At 42.3% G+C, this 19,586-nt stretch overlaps 1 protein-coding gene across 2 annotated transcripts in view; it reads right to left on the reverse strand.

Annotated features, from left to right (window-relative positions):
* Positions 1–2,077: 2,077 nt before the first annotated feature.
* RSPO1 (R-spondin 1) overlaps positions 2,078–19,586 on the reverse strand; it is a 182,552-nt gene continuing 165,043 nt past the window's right edge. For both annotated transcript variants that reach the window (XM_066574856.1, XM_066574862.1), the window contains exon 6: positions 2,078–2,813. In XM_066574856.1, the coding sequence (XP_066430953.1) occupies positions 2,683–2,813 (131 nt within the window). In that variant the 3' untranslated portion in view covers positions 2,078–2,682. The remainder of the gene's footprint in view (positions 2,814–19,586) is intronic.

The following is a 19,586-nucleotide window of genomic DNA, read 5'->3' on the forward strand; positions in this document are numbered from 1 at the left end:
TTCACTTTTCACTACAGCTGAAAATCTCAAAGGCGTTGTACCACAACTGCAAGTTATCCCTTCTCCATCGTATAGGAGATCACTTGCTGATTGGTGGTGGTTCCACCTTGAAACCCCCACTGCTTTTGAGAACGAGGGTCCCATGTCCCCCGTGCTCCTCACTGCAGGGTTCAGGAGACTGAATGCAGCGCAGGTCGCGCAAGTGCACTAGCACTCCATTCACAGAGATATCCCCGAGTAGGTACCGCTCGACTATTTCCATCAACCCCATTGAAACTCATGAAGCACTCACCGTGTATGTGCAACCCCTACAGTGACAGGAGAGTGGTACATGGGAGCCACGTTCTCAAGAGCAGCGGGGGTCTCAGTGGTGATACCTCTACCAATCAACAAGTTGACTTGCAATTGTGGTATAACTCCTTGAAAGTTATGACTAAAAGTAAAATAATTTGCCTGATATTAAGCAAATGAGTGATATTCACAGAGAACGCATATGAGATAGTTTCATGCCAAGAAGAAAAGGTTTAAATACAGACGACATCTACTGAGGTTGTGAAATCTCTAGATATATTGGTCAACATGCTGATAGATTTTAATGTCCAACATATTCCAAAGGGTATCCTTATGGTATATGTGTGGACAGTATACGCCTGGATTCCACAGCCCTGAGCTGAAATGCACTCAACTGTGTTTTTGAATACAACTATATAGCTGTATGCATGTAACGCGCATATACAAATTTTTTTCTGACAGGTTATAGGTATATAGTTGCATGAGTTTCGCCATATGGTCCTTTTGTGAGTTTTTCCCTAAAGTACATTTATTTTATCATATCGGTTATTTCAAAAAATAAAAATCAGCAACTTTGTAAATAGTATTGATTAAAAATATCCAACCATTTTGTGTCTACAGCAGCTCCTCTGAAGATTTATGTGTCTCCATGGTTATAGACTTCATAAAAAGCATTGTGTAGTTTAATCCTACTGTTATCTGTTCCTCTGTCTACCACTGCTAAGACCGTAGAAGAGGAGCAGCTGGAAAGAAGTAAAACATGCATGCAACATCAGACTACACAAACGTTTTGAATGTTGTTCAAAACTAGTTGTGTGCTCCTGCCACTCAGGCCTTCCTGGTCTCACCTCTGGGTATCACAGTCACATGCCATCAAAGCGCATGACTGCATTGGTTCCGCCAAGTCCAGTGATTGGCACTTAGATGGCGCATAACTGCACTACCTGGAAGTGAGTGGAGATCCCGTGTGGCAGGGGCATGCAACAGGTAAGCATACCTTAGTTTATTTTCAAAGTGGTCATTAGGGGGCTTTTTTGTAGCCACTGGACAATTCCTTTAATTCTGTTAAGGTATGAACAAGCTTTATGCTTTAGTTGGACTAAACCAGTAGACTTGGAAACCAAAGTGCTTTGTAATTTTTGTACTCAATCACCATTTGCTTACCAATTAATTGTGGTCCAGCCATGGACGTAGCTTTAACAGTAACAGCTGCGATGTAGTTCAGAGGCCTAAAGGATTTCTCCAGAACTTTTACTACTGATGACCTATCCTCAGGATAGACCATCAATAGTTGATCGGCGGAGGTTCACCACTTGGAATCCCCACTGATCAGCTGATTGCTGGGCCTGCTATGAGTGCAGTCAGCCGGAGCGATGTCAACATTGTAGAGTCCCAGTTTGGGACTGCAGGCACAGCTCCCATTGAGCTGATTAACTATTGATGAGGATAGATGATCAATTGTAAAATTTTTGGAGAACCCTTTAAGGGTCCCATTCAAACATTTTTCTTTGTCGGTGTTTTCTGGTGTCAAAATTTACCAGTGGATTCAGCTTTGCGCAGAAGATCTCTCATATTGCACTACTGTCTGTCTTTTGGTTGCAAGTAGTTTTGCTACTGTTTGTATTTCTATTTGGGACTATATGGGACCCTTTGAATTCTAGTTACCCCTGAACTAATGCACTTTTCCTTTGTAACCATTGTGTACTGTGTGTGCATTCACTCATACCATACCTTGTTATGTTATTATTTAATTACCTTCGTTATGTTACAATAAAACACTTAGAAATCCATTTGAAAATAAAACTTCTTTAGTTCATTGTAACTGCCCCATACTCATTGATACATCTCCTTAACGTCCTCCTTCAGAAGCTTGCTCAGTTCTTTATTTTTCCTGCTTTTTTCATAATGATGACCACAACCATTGGTCACAAATGTTTAACATATACTCCCCGAAGATTAAGTCATACAAATACCTGAAAACACAGACTTAAAGGGAAGGAAGGGAACAGTGGGGAATACTCTAGGTGACATGAAAATCCACAGTTAATTACTGTTTCTCAAAACTTTGTAACTTTCCAGCCTTTGTAACTTCTACCGAAGTTGAAATATCTTCAGGATCACCTCCACATAGTTATCCTCTGACTGGGAAGTCATGCCTTTGCAGTATTGATCAAGAAATAGCTCTTTACCCTTTCTTTTCCTCTGCAGAAGTCCTGGGTAAAATTTTCCCATCCTTATGGCAATATAAATTCAGTTTGCTAACCGTAAGAGGTGGCAAATAATTCGCCAATGGTGTAGGTGCTTAAGTTTTAGCAGTGCTCCAGTTCAAGAAAGCGTCTTAGATATATAGCAGCATGATTTTCTTGTTGGTGCTGGACCCTATAGTGACAGCTATTTTGTTGGGACAGAAGGAGTGATGGGCATTGATGTTACTCTTTGTTGATTTTTTTTCTTATTATTTCCTGTCCCCGTATTTTGGTTCTTGTTCCCTTTTCCTTTGGCGTTCTTTGTCTTTCCCTCTCCTGCAATGAAAACATGGTTATATTAGAGGCTTCACTTGATAAAGAATTCTTAATAGCATATACATTTTTGGAAACTTAAGGGTTTTCTGCCAAGATGCACAGCCCGTATGAAAATGTGGGGCTTGGGGCTGTCCTGGAAAACAGCTGATTTAGCAGCAATGGCCAACCTGACATTTCTTGTGCAGTAGTATTGTGGGATCACCATTCACATGGGATCTGCTCTCTGTTCTGGGACACAGCGGATGGGGTGTACAAGCAGAGAACCACACTTTATGATGTTCATATGTCCTAATAGAGAATATGAACAGGGAATGCCAACTTGGCACAACCCCTTTAATCCATTAAGGACCAAGCAATGGAGATTTACGGCAGTTGGCCCTGTGCTTTAATCGCAGCTGATAAAATATGGCGGCGGATTAAAGCCCCTGCTTCTGCAATCAATCAGAAGCAAGTCGACTGTCAGCTGTTAGTCATAGCTGAGAACCCTCAAGGAGAAGGGAGAAGAGGTTTTTAGCTCCTTCTCCTTTCACTAGTGTAATTTCTACTACGAGAGCTGGCGGTCATGTTGCTCTATAGACTGCCCCAAGTAACTGACTATATCAGATAAGGATAGTATCCTCTCCTAATGCTTGGGGTAGCAGTCCCAGTTCTTAGCAGAGATGATGCTAAAAGTCACAGACTTTATTGTTTTTCTTTATCATTTTTTTTTTTTTTGGCGCATCATCTCTGCTAACAACTGGGACTGCTCCACCAAGCATTAAGGGAGGATCCTATCCTTAACCGATATAGTCAGTTACTTGGGGCAGTCTATAGAGCAATTTTGACCAACAGGAGTCTCCCATGAGCAATCTCGTGGAGCACTAGTTCCATACATCCTCTTCAGATCTCTTCCTGTGGTCATAGCTCAGCTCCTTATCTGATAAAATCCCCATTCGGATAGTAGCATGTATCAGCCATCCTTGGGGCATCTATATATGGTTCAAACCTATTGTCACACACATGATATTAGATCTGAGAGTCTGTATTGGACACTATCAAGAGAAGTGATTACTGTCTCTGTGTTTCACCTGGAAAGGCAAACTGGTTTATGCTAACCCAGTTGCGTTCCATTTATTATCCATAGACATCACACAGTGTGTGTTACTATATCAGTTTCATCAAACTTAGTCATCTGTGATGATGCGTCAGATAATACTGGTTCTGATCTAAAAGTTTTCACCCTGTCCATTATTTGGGGGGACTACTCTCTCACACATTCTAACCATATGATACAAATTAGGTTCCCGATGAACTGCTAGTAACGTAGCAGGGAAACGTGTTGAACCGCACCAATTTTTGAACTACAATAATCTAGAACCAAGATAGATATCAATGTCGAACTAATTATTGAACCAAGATCTACCAAGATTAGTCTAGCCCTTTAGTACAATACTTTATGGTCCAAACATTTTGTCAATCGTTTGTACACGGTAGTCTAGAGCCTTGTAGTACAGTTATTCGATTGTCTATACATCTTGACAATCAACTGTACTCTGTGTTTTTTATATTTTTCAGTCTAGTGGTACCTATTGCTGTCTCATCCACAGCCTTTGGGATGAACAAGAGATACTCCTATCTTTGAGCTCCCATTAAGGTTTCCACATAGACTTAGCTGTTTGTCTGTCTGTAAATGTCCGTCAGCCCATGTAGATTTTTAAATTATCATTAAGGGAAAAAAATAGAGCAGATAAACCACCACATGGGTAAAATCACTAAAAAGTGTCTGGTCCTCAAGGTACAAAACAGCCTGGTCCTTAAGGGATTAAAGGGAATCTGTCACATTCGAAACCCCCCTTAAACTACAGTATTCAGTAAATAGATTAAAAGAAAAATGCTGATTCCAAATCTGTCATTTTTATCTTTCTACTCACTTGCAGTCCCCTCCGCGGTATGCCTACAAACAGGCCGTTCAACACAGATGAGAAAAGACCCTTATTGATACATTTGTTGCACAACAGTGACATGACAGTCTTATGACAGTTACATAGGTATCGCAACTTACATATAATAGGTTCATTAGGGATGGAACGTATGTGCTTTATTTTTACCCCTTGTCTTCCTCCTTGATATGTTCTTGTACAAAAATTCATAAAAATCTCATGGAAGTGCATGTGTCATAGCTCAGTGTATTCCCTGCACTGCAGTTGTTACACAACACATTATTTCGGTGGTCAGCATATCATAAAATCTCTACGTAGCCCTTATCAAAAGCATATTTAAAGAGGTTGTCCCAACTGTGGCTACCCACGTTTTCTAGCAATATCAGCCTATTAAAGGGGCTTTTAGCAGCTAGATCTGTTTAAAGATTTTGTTCGGTTGACTTGCTTGTCATCAATGAATATTTCCCTTGTAGATGTAGGCACAACTTATTGCAAGCAACATTATGAAGTGTTTTTATCAAACATGCATTTTACGGTTACATTTCTCTCAATTGAAATAATAAACCATCAGCTTTTATTAACGTTCCTGCAATTCCACAGACTGTAGCAATATAATCACTGATCCACTATACTGCCTTTGATTTTGCTTAGCCAGTCACAGCATGCAGACTATAGCAGGTACTGTAGAACCAAGTGCAAGCCGTATTTCTGTTGTGCACACAGTGGGGGAGATTCAATCTGCAAAATGCAGCTAAATTCTATTGCAAAGGTAAATATGGCGTGCAGCAAACGTAAGTGTTTTAGACATTTTTTACCTCTAGATGAAAAAAGAGAGCGGCTAAGGAGAATTGTAAAAGGCACCAAATTTTTTTAGCCCCTTCCTGACATCCGCCATACATAAATGGTAACTCAGATACCTACTGTTAACCCTTTTCATGGCTCTGTCAGTTCTGAAATTGCAATTTAAAAGGTCCAACAGAGAGAGGGCTCTCTCTGTCACTTGAATGGCCCACCTGCAACAAGATTGCAGGCTGCCATTTGCTTACCCAGGCATCCCAGAGTCTACTGAAGGCCACCAGGGCTGCTATGGTTTTACCTATTAATCCGTGCCTCTGGCAGGTCTTAATAGAGACTGTCTGTAGAGCTATGATCTATTGCAATACTGAATCATTACAGCATCTTGTACATGGAATCAGACGATTGCCAGTTTAAGTCCCCTATAGGGGACCAAAATAAAATAAAAGTATGATTAATAACGTTTTTTAGTGATCGGTAAATGTAAAACATTTTTTAAAAGCTAAAAATACTTTTCCCAGTAATTGCATCACAAATCATAAAATAAAGTGAAAAAGAAAATTGGTATCACTATAGCCATAAAAGTCAAATTGATTGAAATATCACATTATTTATCCCACAGAATTAATTCTATCAGAAAAAAATACGCCATACCAGAAGTTTTTTTGGACACATTGTCTACAAGGAAGAAAATTGAATAAAAAAGATGTATATACCCCCAAATGGTATGAATAAAAAACGACAGGTCACCACCCAAAAAACAACCCCTCATGCAGCTCTGTTGCTGGCAAAAAAGTTACGTGGGTCATAAGATGGTGACAGAAAGCTATTTTTTATTATTTTTTGAAGAAATATTTTATTTTTTTAGGTATCAAAACATAAAAAATTATATAAGTTTGGTATCTCTGTACAGTAATTGTATCAACCCACTTACTAAAGAATCCCCCTTGGCACATTCTGTAGGAATTCTTAGATCACGTTGGCTAGTACCCTGGGCTATTCTTCCACGTGCTGCTACATGTGCAGAAGTAGTCCTAGATGGTTTTCTCTGTTATGGCATTACACTTCAGTTCTAAACTACAGATCTTTACATAAGGCCAGCAGGAGCCACTAGAAAACTGTACAAGAAGTCATGTACTCTGAAGATCCTTCTACACGGGAGGGGAAGATGAATTGGTAATACCAGCACCAGTTGACGATATAAGTAAGTCATGAACATTTGTAAGACTTTTACTTATATGTTACAGTCACTGATCACTTGATTTTCCTCCTCTCCTGCTGTTTTCATTACTACCATCAAGCAGATGGCTGCTCTTGCTTACACAGGCGGATGTACTGCCAACAAAGTAAAATTTTTAGGTAATCATAAAAGATGCGATCAACAACAAAAGAGCAAATTGCCTCTGATTAGTCGCTTGTTGCATATCTTTAAACTGGCCATTATTTAGGAACTTTCACTCAATCTAGCAATTTTTCAGATCATAATCACTCTGTGTAAAAGGCCCTTCGGTTACATCATTTCTGAGTATACAAATGAACCAGTGGCATAGCAATAGGGGTTGCGGGGGTTGCAACTTCAACCAGGCCCTTAAGCAAGGGGGACCCACTGACTGATTGCATCACTGCACTGCTCCTCCCACGTCCCTGTCCAGGTGAGAAGTAATAGGCTGCTACAGTGATCTTCCTGCATGGCTGGATGGGGGTGCTGTGTGTGTGTGTGTGGGGGGGGGCTTTTTTGGAGGTATGAAGGGCACAGGCAGCTCTATTTCTTTATAGTAGCACTGGAGGGATCTATTAGTTTAAAAGGGCAAGGTGGGGCTCTATTACTTTAAGGAGGGTTGTCAAAGTTACATAAAAAAAATAAATATACAGTATCACGCTCCACATGTATAAAAATAATAATAGTATACCTGTCCTGACTCTCCATAGCTCCAGTGCCACATCATCAGGTCTCTGCTAATGCACTATAGGCAACTTGCAGCAGACTGTGCACAGAAGCGCTGAGGTCTATGATTGGCCGGAACAGCCTGTGACATCCCATAAACAAGCCATTTACAGCCTGTCAATGCAGACCAGGTGCAGAAAACAGAGCCACAGCACTGGAGCTGTGGGAAGAGGTGAGTATACTATTATTATTTTTATTCATGGGGATCCGGAATAATAAAAAAAAAACTCAAACAACTGCTTTACGTGGCAAAAAGGGACCACTATGGCTTTGTGAGCATGGATGTGTATTATTACTTTTCTGGCACACAAAGTGGGCATTATTCCTTTGTGGGGGGTGCATAAGCAAATTACTACTATGTAGGGCATAAAGAAGTGTTATTACAGTGTGGGCGCACAAGAAAGGCACTACTGCTTGGGGGCATTATTACTGTGTTTGAGCAGTGTTACTTTGTTACTTTATAGGGCACAAGAGGGGGCACTTTTACTGTAGGTGCAATGGGGGGATTGACAGGATGGGGAGAGTGTGCAGAGACACGTCATAGCTGTAAGAAATCTTCATGGTGGTATGGGTTGGATAGAGAATAAAAGTGAAAGTGGACGACACCAATGAGAGACGTCACTTGTGATCACTGGAGATAATTACACTATGATCACTATCACTGTGTAGAACTGATTTCTCACTATTATATGGTGACTGCATTTTATAGAGGTTAATAGAGCTGAGCTGCTGTAACTAAGCCACCATGTTAGAAACATTCTCTTATAAAAATTTTGTTTGATTTTATATGATATACGTATTTTATGGGGCAAACCAAAACTGGTAGCCATGCAAAATAGTAGCAGGGGTCGCCAAGCTAAACTTTTGCACCTGAGCCCATGTGCCTTTAGCTATGCCCCTTAAATAGTGAATCTCAACCACAAAGGACAAGACTTTTTCTACCACTGAATAGACTACAAAACCCAATCATACAAGCAGCATCCAAAAGCAAACACAGATTAATGAGTCACGTACACGGTTGCTGCACATAGTACTGTACATGCTACTGTATGTTGATTAAAGCCTTCTATTATAACATCATAGTGTTCCCAACTGTGACCTAGATTACAATTTTAAACCCCCTGGACTGGGACCATTTTTAAGTTATAGTAATTTAAAGTGTAAACACTGCCATAGCCCCAGCAAGGATATTAATGCTTCTTTTTATACAAAGCATTCTGCGTGGTAAATTATATCCCAACCATACCACATTGTTACGGGAAATGTATTCCTACAGTTCCATAAATGGCAATTGTTCAGGGGCCACATAAGGATCGAGTTGCATAACAATTCCTATTATTTATGTCCCGTGTAAGTAGATGCAGTTAAAAAGAAACTTTTTATACTCTCCATAAAACAGAACAACCAGATTCTAGTGTCTTTAACGCTTTACTGGCTGATAGCATTCCCTCAAGAAGCAGATTGCTGATGAATCTCTACAGATATACTTATTCTTAATGAATGTGAGGGCTCAGTCACACGGGCGCATCGGCCCCCGTGTTTCTGCAGGAGGAAGACAGTCGTACCTCAAGACGGACGTCTCTCTGCAGCGCCGGGAGAAAGAACATGTGACTGGCTTCATTGCTGGTCATGTGTTCTTTCTTCAGCGCTGCAGAGAGACGTATGTCTTGAGGTAAGGCCTCAGTCACACGGGCGCACTGGCGCCTGTGTATGGGTGCCGATGCGCCCGTGTGACTGAGCCCTGAGCCCTTCCCATACAACTGTAAAGCTGTGCTTACAGATAGCTGAATGACAGTTTATATAGTTACAGTTTATGTGATGGGTGGTAAGCACTAAACTTGGATGCTAACTCTCAGAGATGAATGTATAAAGAACACCAAAGCAGTATACATGTCCTTAGCCTGTACTGCTGCATACCTAGGTAGATTTCCCAGTCACAAGACTTGTAAAGCTGGGGGTTACAGCTACATTAAAATGAGATGTGTGAATAGAACCTCAAGCCATATTCACACAGTGCATTTTGGTGTAGATTGCAGTTTCTCATGTGTTTTTTTGTTCAAGGTAAGAATAAATTCGAGGGTGGGATTTAAAAAAATAGTTTTTTAGTTTCTTTTTTTTAATCTCATATCTGCCCATTGTGATGGTGTAAAAGGATACATACGGTAGTAGTTGTTATCTAGCTTTTTTAGAATCAGCTAAAAGACATATTGTTAACTTAAAGGGGTTGTCCCGCGCCGAAACGTTTTTTTGTTTTTTTTCAATAGCCCCCCCGTTCGGCGCGAGACAAACCCGATGCAGGGGTTTAAAAAAAAACAAAAACGGATAGTACTTACCCGAATCCCCGCGCTCCGGTGACTTCTTACTTACCTTGCGAAGATGGCCGCCAGGATCTTCACCCTCGGTGGACCGCAGGTCTTCTGTGCGGTCCATTGCCGATTCCAGCCTCCTGATTGGCTGGAATCGGCACACGTGACGGGGCGGAGCTACGAGGAGCAGCTCTCTGGCACGAGCGGCCCCATTCAGAAGGGAGAAGACCGGACTGCGCAAGCGCGCCTAATCGGGCGATTAGACGCTGAAAATTAGACGGCACCATGGAGACGGGGACGCCAGCAACGCAACAGGTAAGTGAATAACTTCTGTATGGCTCATAATTAATGCACAATGTACATTACAAAGTGCATTAATATGGCCATACAGAAGTGTATACCCCAACTTTGTTTCGCGGGACAACCCCTTTAAATGGTTACTAATTCTTCAATCAATTTGTGCTTACATGATAAGGTGCTGTTCCTTAAAGGGTCTCACGTTCTCCTAACTTGCTGTCCACTGCCTGATGTCAAGTGAGATACTGGAGATGGTAGTACAGCAGAACAGGAAGGAGAGGAGGGGTGAGGGTCGTTATGTTCATTGATGTCAATGGCAGCAGAGGGTAGGAGAAGAAGGAGTGACAGAGAGATGATTACACACAAACGTCCTTCAGGAGCTAAAGGCACTCTTTTCTGTAACCAATATTTATTGAGGTCTAACTAGTCTCTAGGTATTGGTGTATCTTGGCCCCACCAGGAAGTCCTGGTGGAGTCATGATTGACAGTGGGGTGACGCCCCCTGTCAGTGATTGGCTGCTTATCAGCTTGGCTTGTAGGTCCTGGAAGGCCACTAAGCATTCAGTACAGCCAGGACGTAGCAGAGAGGAGTCGGCAAGTAGCCGGGTGTAGTGACCGTGGAGCAGCACATGCGTGCCCAGCGGCCACTTTGGCAGTGGATGAGCGAGGGAGTGGGTGGCAGGGAAAGCAGAGGCTGTGGCAGATGCCGCCCAGCTATTCGGCCGGCGGAGCAGAAGATGCGTGTCGTTCATGTAGGTTTGCAGCGGTGACGGGGTGGATCGGACAGCAGGGAGCCGAGAGGCTACAGCGACTGCTGGCACGCAGCAGTCAGCCGCTGGGCAGCTGGACGTCCAGGCGGCGGAACAGATGCACGGGCAGCTGGAAGATGGCAGTGAGCAGGGGAGCGGGCGTCACGGAGCAGAGGCTCTGCATCGGCTGCCGCAACTCAGCACTGGGGTGGCCGCCGCCTGGGAGCCGGGGACGGCGGCTCCGCTCACACTGATCGCTGCAGCGTCTGCATTGATGACTGGCTGCCCTGCTGCCTTAGCCTGATGGTTAATTCTCAGTATTACATCTTCATTCTGCCAGCTTACACCGCTAACATTGATGTCACCATCAGCCTAAGGCAGCAGGGCAGCCAGTTAGCAATGCACACTAGAGGACCTTCGTGTCTTGACCCTATCGGGAGCTGGGGGTGTGACAGGGGCATTCTCCCTGTCAAACCCCTAGCTCCTGGTGGCGTCAAGATACACTAATACCTAGTCTCTATAGTATTTCAAGCCTGGTGTGTTACTAATTAGAATTTAAGTGAAGGTTGTGAAATTAGAGCTTTATATTAATGAGTGACACAAGATGTTCTGTCCATCAAAGAGCAAGGGGGGCCTCAGACTACTAAAGCACATTATGTATAGCATAGTCTGAGAAGCTGGTGGCCATAATACCTAAATGAACAGGCAACATGAAATTGGAGGAACCATGGCAAAATATGAAAAAGGAGTCCACCAGGAGGTATTTTGAGTTTACATTCATCCTTTAACCCCTTAATGACATGGCCTATTTTGAGCTTAAGGACCAAGCCTTATTTTTCAAATCTGACATCTGTCACTTTCTGTGCTAATAACTTTTGAATGCTTTTACTTATCAAGGTGATTCTGAGATTGTTTTTTCGTGACATATTGTACTTTATGTTAGTGTAAAAATTTCATCAATAAATTTTGTCCTTATTTGGAAAAAAAATCCAAATTTACTGAAAATTTGGAAAAATTCACAATTTTCAAACTTTGAATTGTTTTCTTTGTAAGATAGAAAGTCAAACACCACAACATAGTTATTAATTAACATTTCCCATAGGCCTACTTTACACAGCAATCATTTTTTAAGTGTTATTTTACTTTTTGCAGACTCCACAAAGTATATAAATTTAGCAGTAATTTTTCACATTTACTAGCAAATTTCAAAATCTAAATTTTTTAAGGACCAATGCAGTTCAGACATAGTTTTGCCGAGCCTGTATATCAGAATCCCCTATGAATTGCCCCATTTTAAAATCAGCACCCTTCAAAGTATTCAAAATGGCATTTAGAAAGTTTATTAACCCTTTAGATGTTTTACAGGAATTAAAGGAAAGTGCATCAAAAATTAGAACAGTTCCTTTTTTCTACTGATTTTCAATATAAAACCTTTTTTTTAATATAAAACAGTAGGAGTTAGCAAAGAAACAAAACTTGGAATGTATGACCCAGATTCCGCAGTTTTTAGAAATGCCCCATATGTGGACGTAGCCTGTTGTATGGGCACATGGTAGGTCTCAGAAGGAAAGGAGCGCTTCTTGTCTTTTTGAATGCAGATTTGGCAGGAATAATTTTCAGACCCCATGTAGTGTTTGCAGTGCCCCTGAGGTAGCAGTACATTTGAAACCCCCAATAACTGACCCCATTTTGGAAACTACACCCCTCAGGGAATTTATTAAGGGGTGTAGTGAGCGGTTTGAACCCACAGATGTTTGAGGAATTTTTTTTAACAGTTTGAGTTCAATACAAAAAAATCACATTTTTCACATAATGTTCAGCTTTAGGCCCAGATTTATATTTTTTACCAGTGGCAGAAGGAAAAAACATACCCCATGATGCGTTACCCAGTTGCTCTCGAACACGGAAATGCCCCATATGTGGACGTAGCCTGTTGTATGGGCACATGGCAGGACTCAGAAGGATAGGAGCGCTTCTTGGCTTTTTGAATGCAGATTTTGCTGGAATAATTTTCAGACCCCATGTAGTGTTTGCAGTGCCCCTGAGGTACCAGTGCATTTGAAACCCCCAACAACTGACCCCATTTTGGAAACTACACCCCTCAGGGAATTTTTTAAGGGGTGTAGTGAGCGGTTTGAACCCACAGGTATTTGAGGAATTTTTTTAACAGTTTGAGTTCAATACAAAAAAATCACATTTTTCACATAATGTTCAGCTTTAGGCCCAGATTTATATTTTTTACCAGTGGCAGAAGGAAAAAACATACCCCATGATGCGTTACCCAGTTGCTCTCGAACACGGAAATGCCCCATATGTGGACGTAGCCTGTTGTATGGGCACATGGCAGGACTCAGAAGGATAGGAGCGCTTCTTGGCTTTTTGAATGCAGATTTTGCTGGAATAATTTTCAGACCCCATGTAGTGTTTGCAGTGCCCCTGAGGTACCAGTGCATTTGAAACCCCCAACAACTGACCCCATTTTGGAAACTACACCCCTCAGGGAATTTTTTAAGGGGTGTAGTGAGCGGTTTGAACCCACAGGTATTTGAGGAATTTTTTTAACAGTTTGAGTTCAATACAAAAAAATCACATTTTTCACATAATGTTCAGCTTTAGGCCCAGATTTATATTTTTTACCAGTGGCAGAAGGAAAAAACGTACCCCATGATGCGTTACCCAGTTGCTCTCGAACACGGAAATGCCCCATATGTGGACGTAGCCTGTTGTATGGGCACATGGCAGGACTCAGAAGGATAGGAGCGCTTCTTGGCTTTTTGAATGCAGATTTTGCTGGAATAATTTTCAGACCCCATGTAGTGTTTGCAGTGCCCCTGAGGTACCAGTGCATTTGAAACCCCCAACAACTGACCCCATTTTGGAAACTACACCCCTCAGGGAATTTTTTAAGGGGTGTAGTGAGCGGTTTGAACCCACAGGTATTTGAGGAATTTTTTTTAACATTTTGAGTTGAGAACGAAAAATTCACATTTTTCCAATAATGTTCAGCTTTAGGCCCAGATTTTCATTTTTCACCAGGGGCAGAAGGAGAAAACATAGTCCATAATGCATTACCCAATTACTCTCGAGCACGGAAATGCCCCATATGTGGATGTAAACTGTTGTTTGGGCACATGGCAGGGCTCAGAAAGAAAGGAGCGCTTTTTTTGAATGCAGATTTTGCTGGAATAATTTTCAGACACCGTGTAGTGTTTGCAGTGCCCCTGAGGTACCAGTGCATTTGAGACCCCCAACAACTGACCCCATTTTGGAAACTACACCCCTCAGGGAATTTTTTAAGGGGTGTAGTGAGCGGTTTGAACCCACAGGTATTTGAGGAATTTTTTTTAACAATTTGAGTTGAGAACGAAAAATTCACATTTTTCCAATAATGCTCAGTTTAGGCCCAGATTTTTATTTTTTACCAGGGGCAGAAGGAGAAAACATAGTCCATAATACATTACCCAATTACTCTCGAGCACGGAAATGCCCCATATGTGGATGTAAACTGTTGTTTGGGCACATGGCAGGGCTCAGAAACAAAGGAGCGCTTTTTTTTAATGCAGATTTTGCTGGAATAATTTTCAGACACCGTGTAGTGTTTGCAGTGCCCCTGAGGTACCAGTGCATTTGAGACCCCCAACAACTGACCCCATTTTGGAAACTACACCCCTCAGGGAATTTTTTAAGGGGTGTAGTGAGCGGTTTGAACCCACAGGTATTTGAGGAATTTTTTTTAACAATTTGAATTGAGAACGAAAAATTCACATTTTTCCAATAATGCTCAGTTTAGGCCCAGATTTTTATTTTTTACCAGGGGCAGAAGGAGAAAACGTAATCCATGATGTTACCCAACAGGGAAATGCCCCATATGTGAATCTAAACTGTTTTTAGGGCGCAGGGCTCAGAAGGGAAGGACTTAGCATGTGGCTTTATGTACAAGCTGTGCGAAGTACATCAGGGTAAAACGTCAGGGCAATAAAAAAATTAAAATTTCAGGGACGTGTGGTAGATCTTAAAACACTCATTTATACAGAGGCCGGGTTGTGTGGGGCACGTTTCACACTGGTATCTGGTGTCTTTTCTTATCCCCTGTTTGTAGCACACTCTGCACCTCTTTTGGGGCGTTCCCTTCGTCGCAGTGGAGGGAATTTCACTGAGAAAATGCTGCCCTGGTACAATTCTTGTGGCCTCGCTTCCAGAAGTACTGGGCCTCTCCCCCACCTCCTGGTCCCCAAATATTAGGTCCTTGATAACTTCCTCTTGAAATTCAAGGAATGTCCCCCTGTGGCCTGCACCTCGGAACAGCACGTAGGCATTATACAGTGCCATCTGTACGAGGTGCACGGACAGTTTTTTGTACCACACCCGTGTTTTCCGCATGGCTCTATAGGGCTCCAGTACCTGGTCTGATAGATCGACCCCTCCCATGTACTTATTATAGTCGAGGACGCAGTCTGGTTTGGGGGTCTCTGCACTGGTACCTCGTACTGGGCAGGGGGTACTGCTGTGGCCGTGTATTGTCGTCAACATAAGGACATCCCTCTTGTCCTTATATTTAACGCACAATACATTGTCGCTGCATTGGGCCCGGCTCTCACCCCTTCTGAGCAGTTGCCCAAGCAGCGTCTTAGGGAGGCTTTTTTGATTTTTCCGAACAGTGCCACATGCCACTGTTCCTCTGGAAGCGAGGCACTGAAACAGGGGGACACTGGTATAAAAGTTATCCAGGTACAGATGGTAACCCTGGTCTAATAGTGGGTGCACCAGTTCCCACACTATTTTCCCTGTTACTCCCAGCACGGGGGGGCATTCTGGGGGCTCAATTTTAGTGTCCTTCCCCTCGTAAATACAGAACTTGTGGGTGTACCCTGATGAACTTTCGCACAGCTTGTACAACTTCACACCATACCGTGCCCGCTTACTGGGCAGGTACTGGCGGAATTTTAGCCTCCCCTTGAAGTGTACCAGGGACTCGTCTACTGCAATGTTTATCTGTGGGGCATACGCCTGGGCAAACTTGGCGTTAAAATGGTCTATTACGGGCCTGATCTTATACAACCGATCGTAATTGGGGTGATCGCTGGGGGGGCACAGCTGGTTGTCATTGTAGTGCAGAAATTTTAAAATACACTCAAAGCGCGTCCTCGACATCGCCATGCGGAACATTGGGGTGTGGTACAAAATATCGGTAGTCCAGTACGCCCTGATTGTTGGCTTCTTTATTAGCCCCATAGTTAGTATAAGCCCCCAAAATTTTTGTATCTCTGGTGCATCCACTGGGGTCCACTTATCGGGTCTGGCATAGCTGGAGGTGGGATTTTGTTGAATAAAATTCTGGGCGTACAAATTAGTCTGGGTAACAATATGTGCAATGAACTCTTCTGAAAAAAAAAACTTGAAGAAGTCCTTCCCTCTGAGCCCTTCCGGATCAAATTGAATCCCTGGGTTCCCAATAAAATCAGGGATCTGGGGTCTGTAATCTTCCGGGGTACTCCAGTGAGCATCTGATGCATTGGGGTCAGTGGCGGTCCTTGGACGCCTTCTCGGGGGTGCAGGGAGCTCAGACTCGCTGGATGAGGATGAGGAGTCGGAGAATGCCAAAAAAGTGGGGTCGTCATCACCACTACCTGAGTCCGAGTCTGATGCAATGATTGCATACAGTTCCTCTGAAGTGTACCTCCTGCGGGCCATATTTATATAAAATGGGGCACACGGGGAAAAAGTTTTATTAGATGGGACACTGCGGGATGGGGTGACCACGGGACGGGGGTCGGAAAGAACGCGGAAACTTATGTGGTGTATTCACGTGTTTTTTTTTTTTCTTTTTTTTTTTTTTTACACAGACGAATACACTGACACAACACGGACTAACGACACGCTACACACTAGACGGACTAACGACACGCTACACTAACTAATGACGGGTGACGGGACAGGTAACGAAATGGAAACAACAGGAACTTTTTTGGTTTTTTGGTTTTTTTTTTACACAGACGAATACACTGACACAACACGGACTAACGACACGCTACACACTAGACGGACTAACTAAACGCTACACTAACTAATAACGGGTGACGGGACAGGTAACAAAATGGGAACAACAGGAACTTTTTTTTTTTTTTTTTATTTTTTTTTTACACAGACAAATACACTGACAGTACACGGACTAACGACACGCTACACACTAGACGGACTAACTAAACGCTACACTAACTAATAACGGGTGACGGGACAGGTAACAAAATGGGAACAGGAACTTTTCTTTTTTTTTTTTTTTTACACCAAGGGATACACTGACTACACGCTGCGCTACACTACACTGCTGATCGCACGCTACAGCTCACTCACTACACTTCTGATCACACACTACAGATCCCTCACTCACTACACTACACTGGACTTCTGATCACTCACTCCACTCTGCTACACTACACTGCCTGATCAATCACTCACTACACTCACTACACTACACTGCCTGATCAATCACTCACTACACTCACTACACTACACCACACTGATCACTAACACTCACTCCACTACACCACACTGATGACTAACTCCTCTCCACTACACTGATCACTAACTCCACTCTGCTACACTACACTCCACTACACTACACTCCACTACACTGCACTACACTACACTACACTACACTACACTCACTCCCTGCCTAATCTACACTCTAATCGCTCGTTTTTATGGCACACAATACGGTGGTTGCTCTTTCTACAAGCACCGGAAACACATTGCGGTGCTTGCAGACAGAGCTCCTATTCTAAACAGCGCGAACACCGCTGCCGCTCTGTGATTGGTCAGGGAGTTTTTCCCTGACCAATCACAGCGATCGTGGGGGAGGGACCGCTCTGATTGGTCCCCAGCCCGGATGCCTCACTTGTCTGCCGACGATATCAGCCAGGATCGCTGCTGTGTCGCCGCGATTGTCACCGCGGCGACACTTTAATGACATGACGTACCAGGTACGTCATGTTGCGGGAAGTATCCCGCTACCATGACGTACCAGGTACGTCCAGGAGCGGGAAGGGGTTAAAGTAAAGTTTATATGGAGGACCAGAGGGTCTCTATTAGAGATGAGCGAGCATACTCGTTAAGGGCAGATACTCGAGCGAGTCTCGTCCTTTTCGAGTACCTGCCTGCTCGTCAGAAAAGATTCGGGTGCCGGATTCCTTTTCATCTAGGGTAAAGCTTTCCCACTAGAGGAAAGTTTAGCAGAGAGTATAGTTAATAAGTCTACAAGTTCAAGGCATGTGATGTTACACGCAGCAAAACTCAGTTGTATGTAGCACATTTTTAGAAGAACAATATTTGAATCCCATAACTATTCTGTGATATGCACATAGAGAAATGCATTATCTTAATAAGAACACTCGGGACTCAGTACAGCAGCAAACAGTAGCCAAAAACAGTTTGTAATCATTCATTTTAAGCTTCTTTCATAATAACAAAGTACTTTCCAAAAACCATATTACATCCCATGAGCAATCAGACGCTGCTTCATTGTGTGACACCTTTAATGCATACAGTAATAATAAATGGCTTGGCATTCCTCCAAACTACAACTACAGAATGTGGTCAGGTTATGGAATGAGGAGCTATTAAATTGCCTTACTAGAGTAGCAGCACTACTTAACCACTTAGTGAGAAAGCTTGATTGCGCCTTAATGACCAACTAATTCTTCAGGTTTTTTCATCATCTGATTCCTAGAGCCATGGCCATAGCCATAGCTTCTTGATTATTATTTCCACATAGCCGTATGAGAGGTCCTTTTTTGCGGGACAGATTGTATTTTTTTTCTCATTAAAGAATTTTATTACATTTTTGCATTAATGCAGATGTACAAACCTATTGCTATGAAATCTAACTCAATGCAATACATTAAATTAGTATGTCGCACATTAAGATATCCTTTGACCATGTACATTGACAAAGATAACATGAACAGAACAAAAAAATGTAAATAAAAGGGGGAAGTGGAGTTTGATTGCTATTCAGATGGAGAAGAAAAGACAATGCTGGCTAGGTTCATGTGGTTTTCTGTGCCCTACGGTCGGATAAGGTCCAGACAGGTTGTGTTTTTTTAATTACATCATTTTTGGGTACATAGAATGTACTGTATAACTTTTTTAAAACTTTCTAGAGAGATTGGGGGGAAAAAAAAGTTCCGCGATTTAAAAAAAAAAAAATAAAATTTTGTGGATTTTTTTTTCATGGCATTCAGCATGCAAAATAAATAATATGATCACATTCTCTGGGTCAGCATGATTCTGGAGATACCAAGTTTATGCAGTTTTTTTATGTTTTGCTGTTTTTTCTTAAGATTTGTTTTTGAGTCACCACATCCCAAGAGCCAGAACGATTTCATGTTTCCATCGGCGGAGCTCTATAAGGGGTTGTTTTTTTGGAGGATGAACTGTAGTCTTTATCTATTTTTCGCTGGATGAGTTGTATTTTTAATGGTCTCATTTGTTGATCTATATGACATTTTGATTACTTTCTATTCTGTTTTTTTAAGGCGACATAGGCAAGATTAGCTATTTTTACTATGTTTTTTTTGTATTTTTTTTCATGGCGTGCACCGTGCGGGTTAAATAATGTACTAACTTTTTTCTTTGGGTCATTACGTATGCAGTGTTACTAGACTTGTGATTTTTTTTACATAGTAAAGGAAGGGGGGGGGGGGTAATTCTTTTGGTATTATTTTAAATACTTTTTATTTTGTCCCACTAGGGGAATTTAATAT

This window comes from Eleutherodactylus coqui, chromosome 1 (genome assembly GCF_035609145.1).
Source record: "Eleutherodactylus coqui strain aEleCoq1 chromosome 1, aEleCoq1.hap1, whole genome shotgun sequence".
Taxonomy (NCBI): Eukaryota; Metazoa; Chordata; class Amphibia; order Anura; family Eleutherodactylidae; genus Eleutherodactylus; species Eleutherodactylus coqui.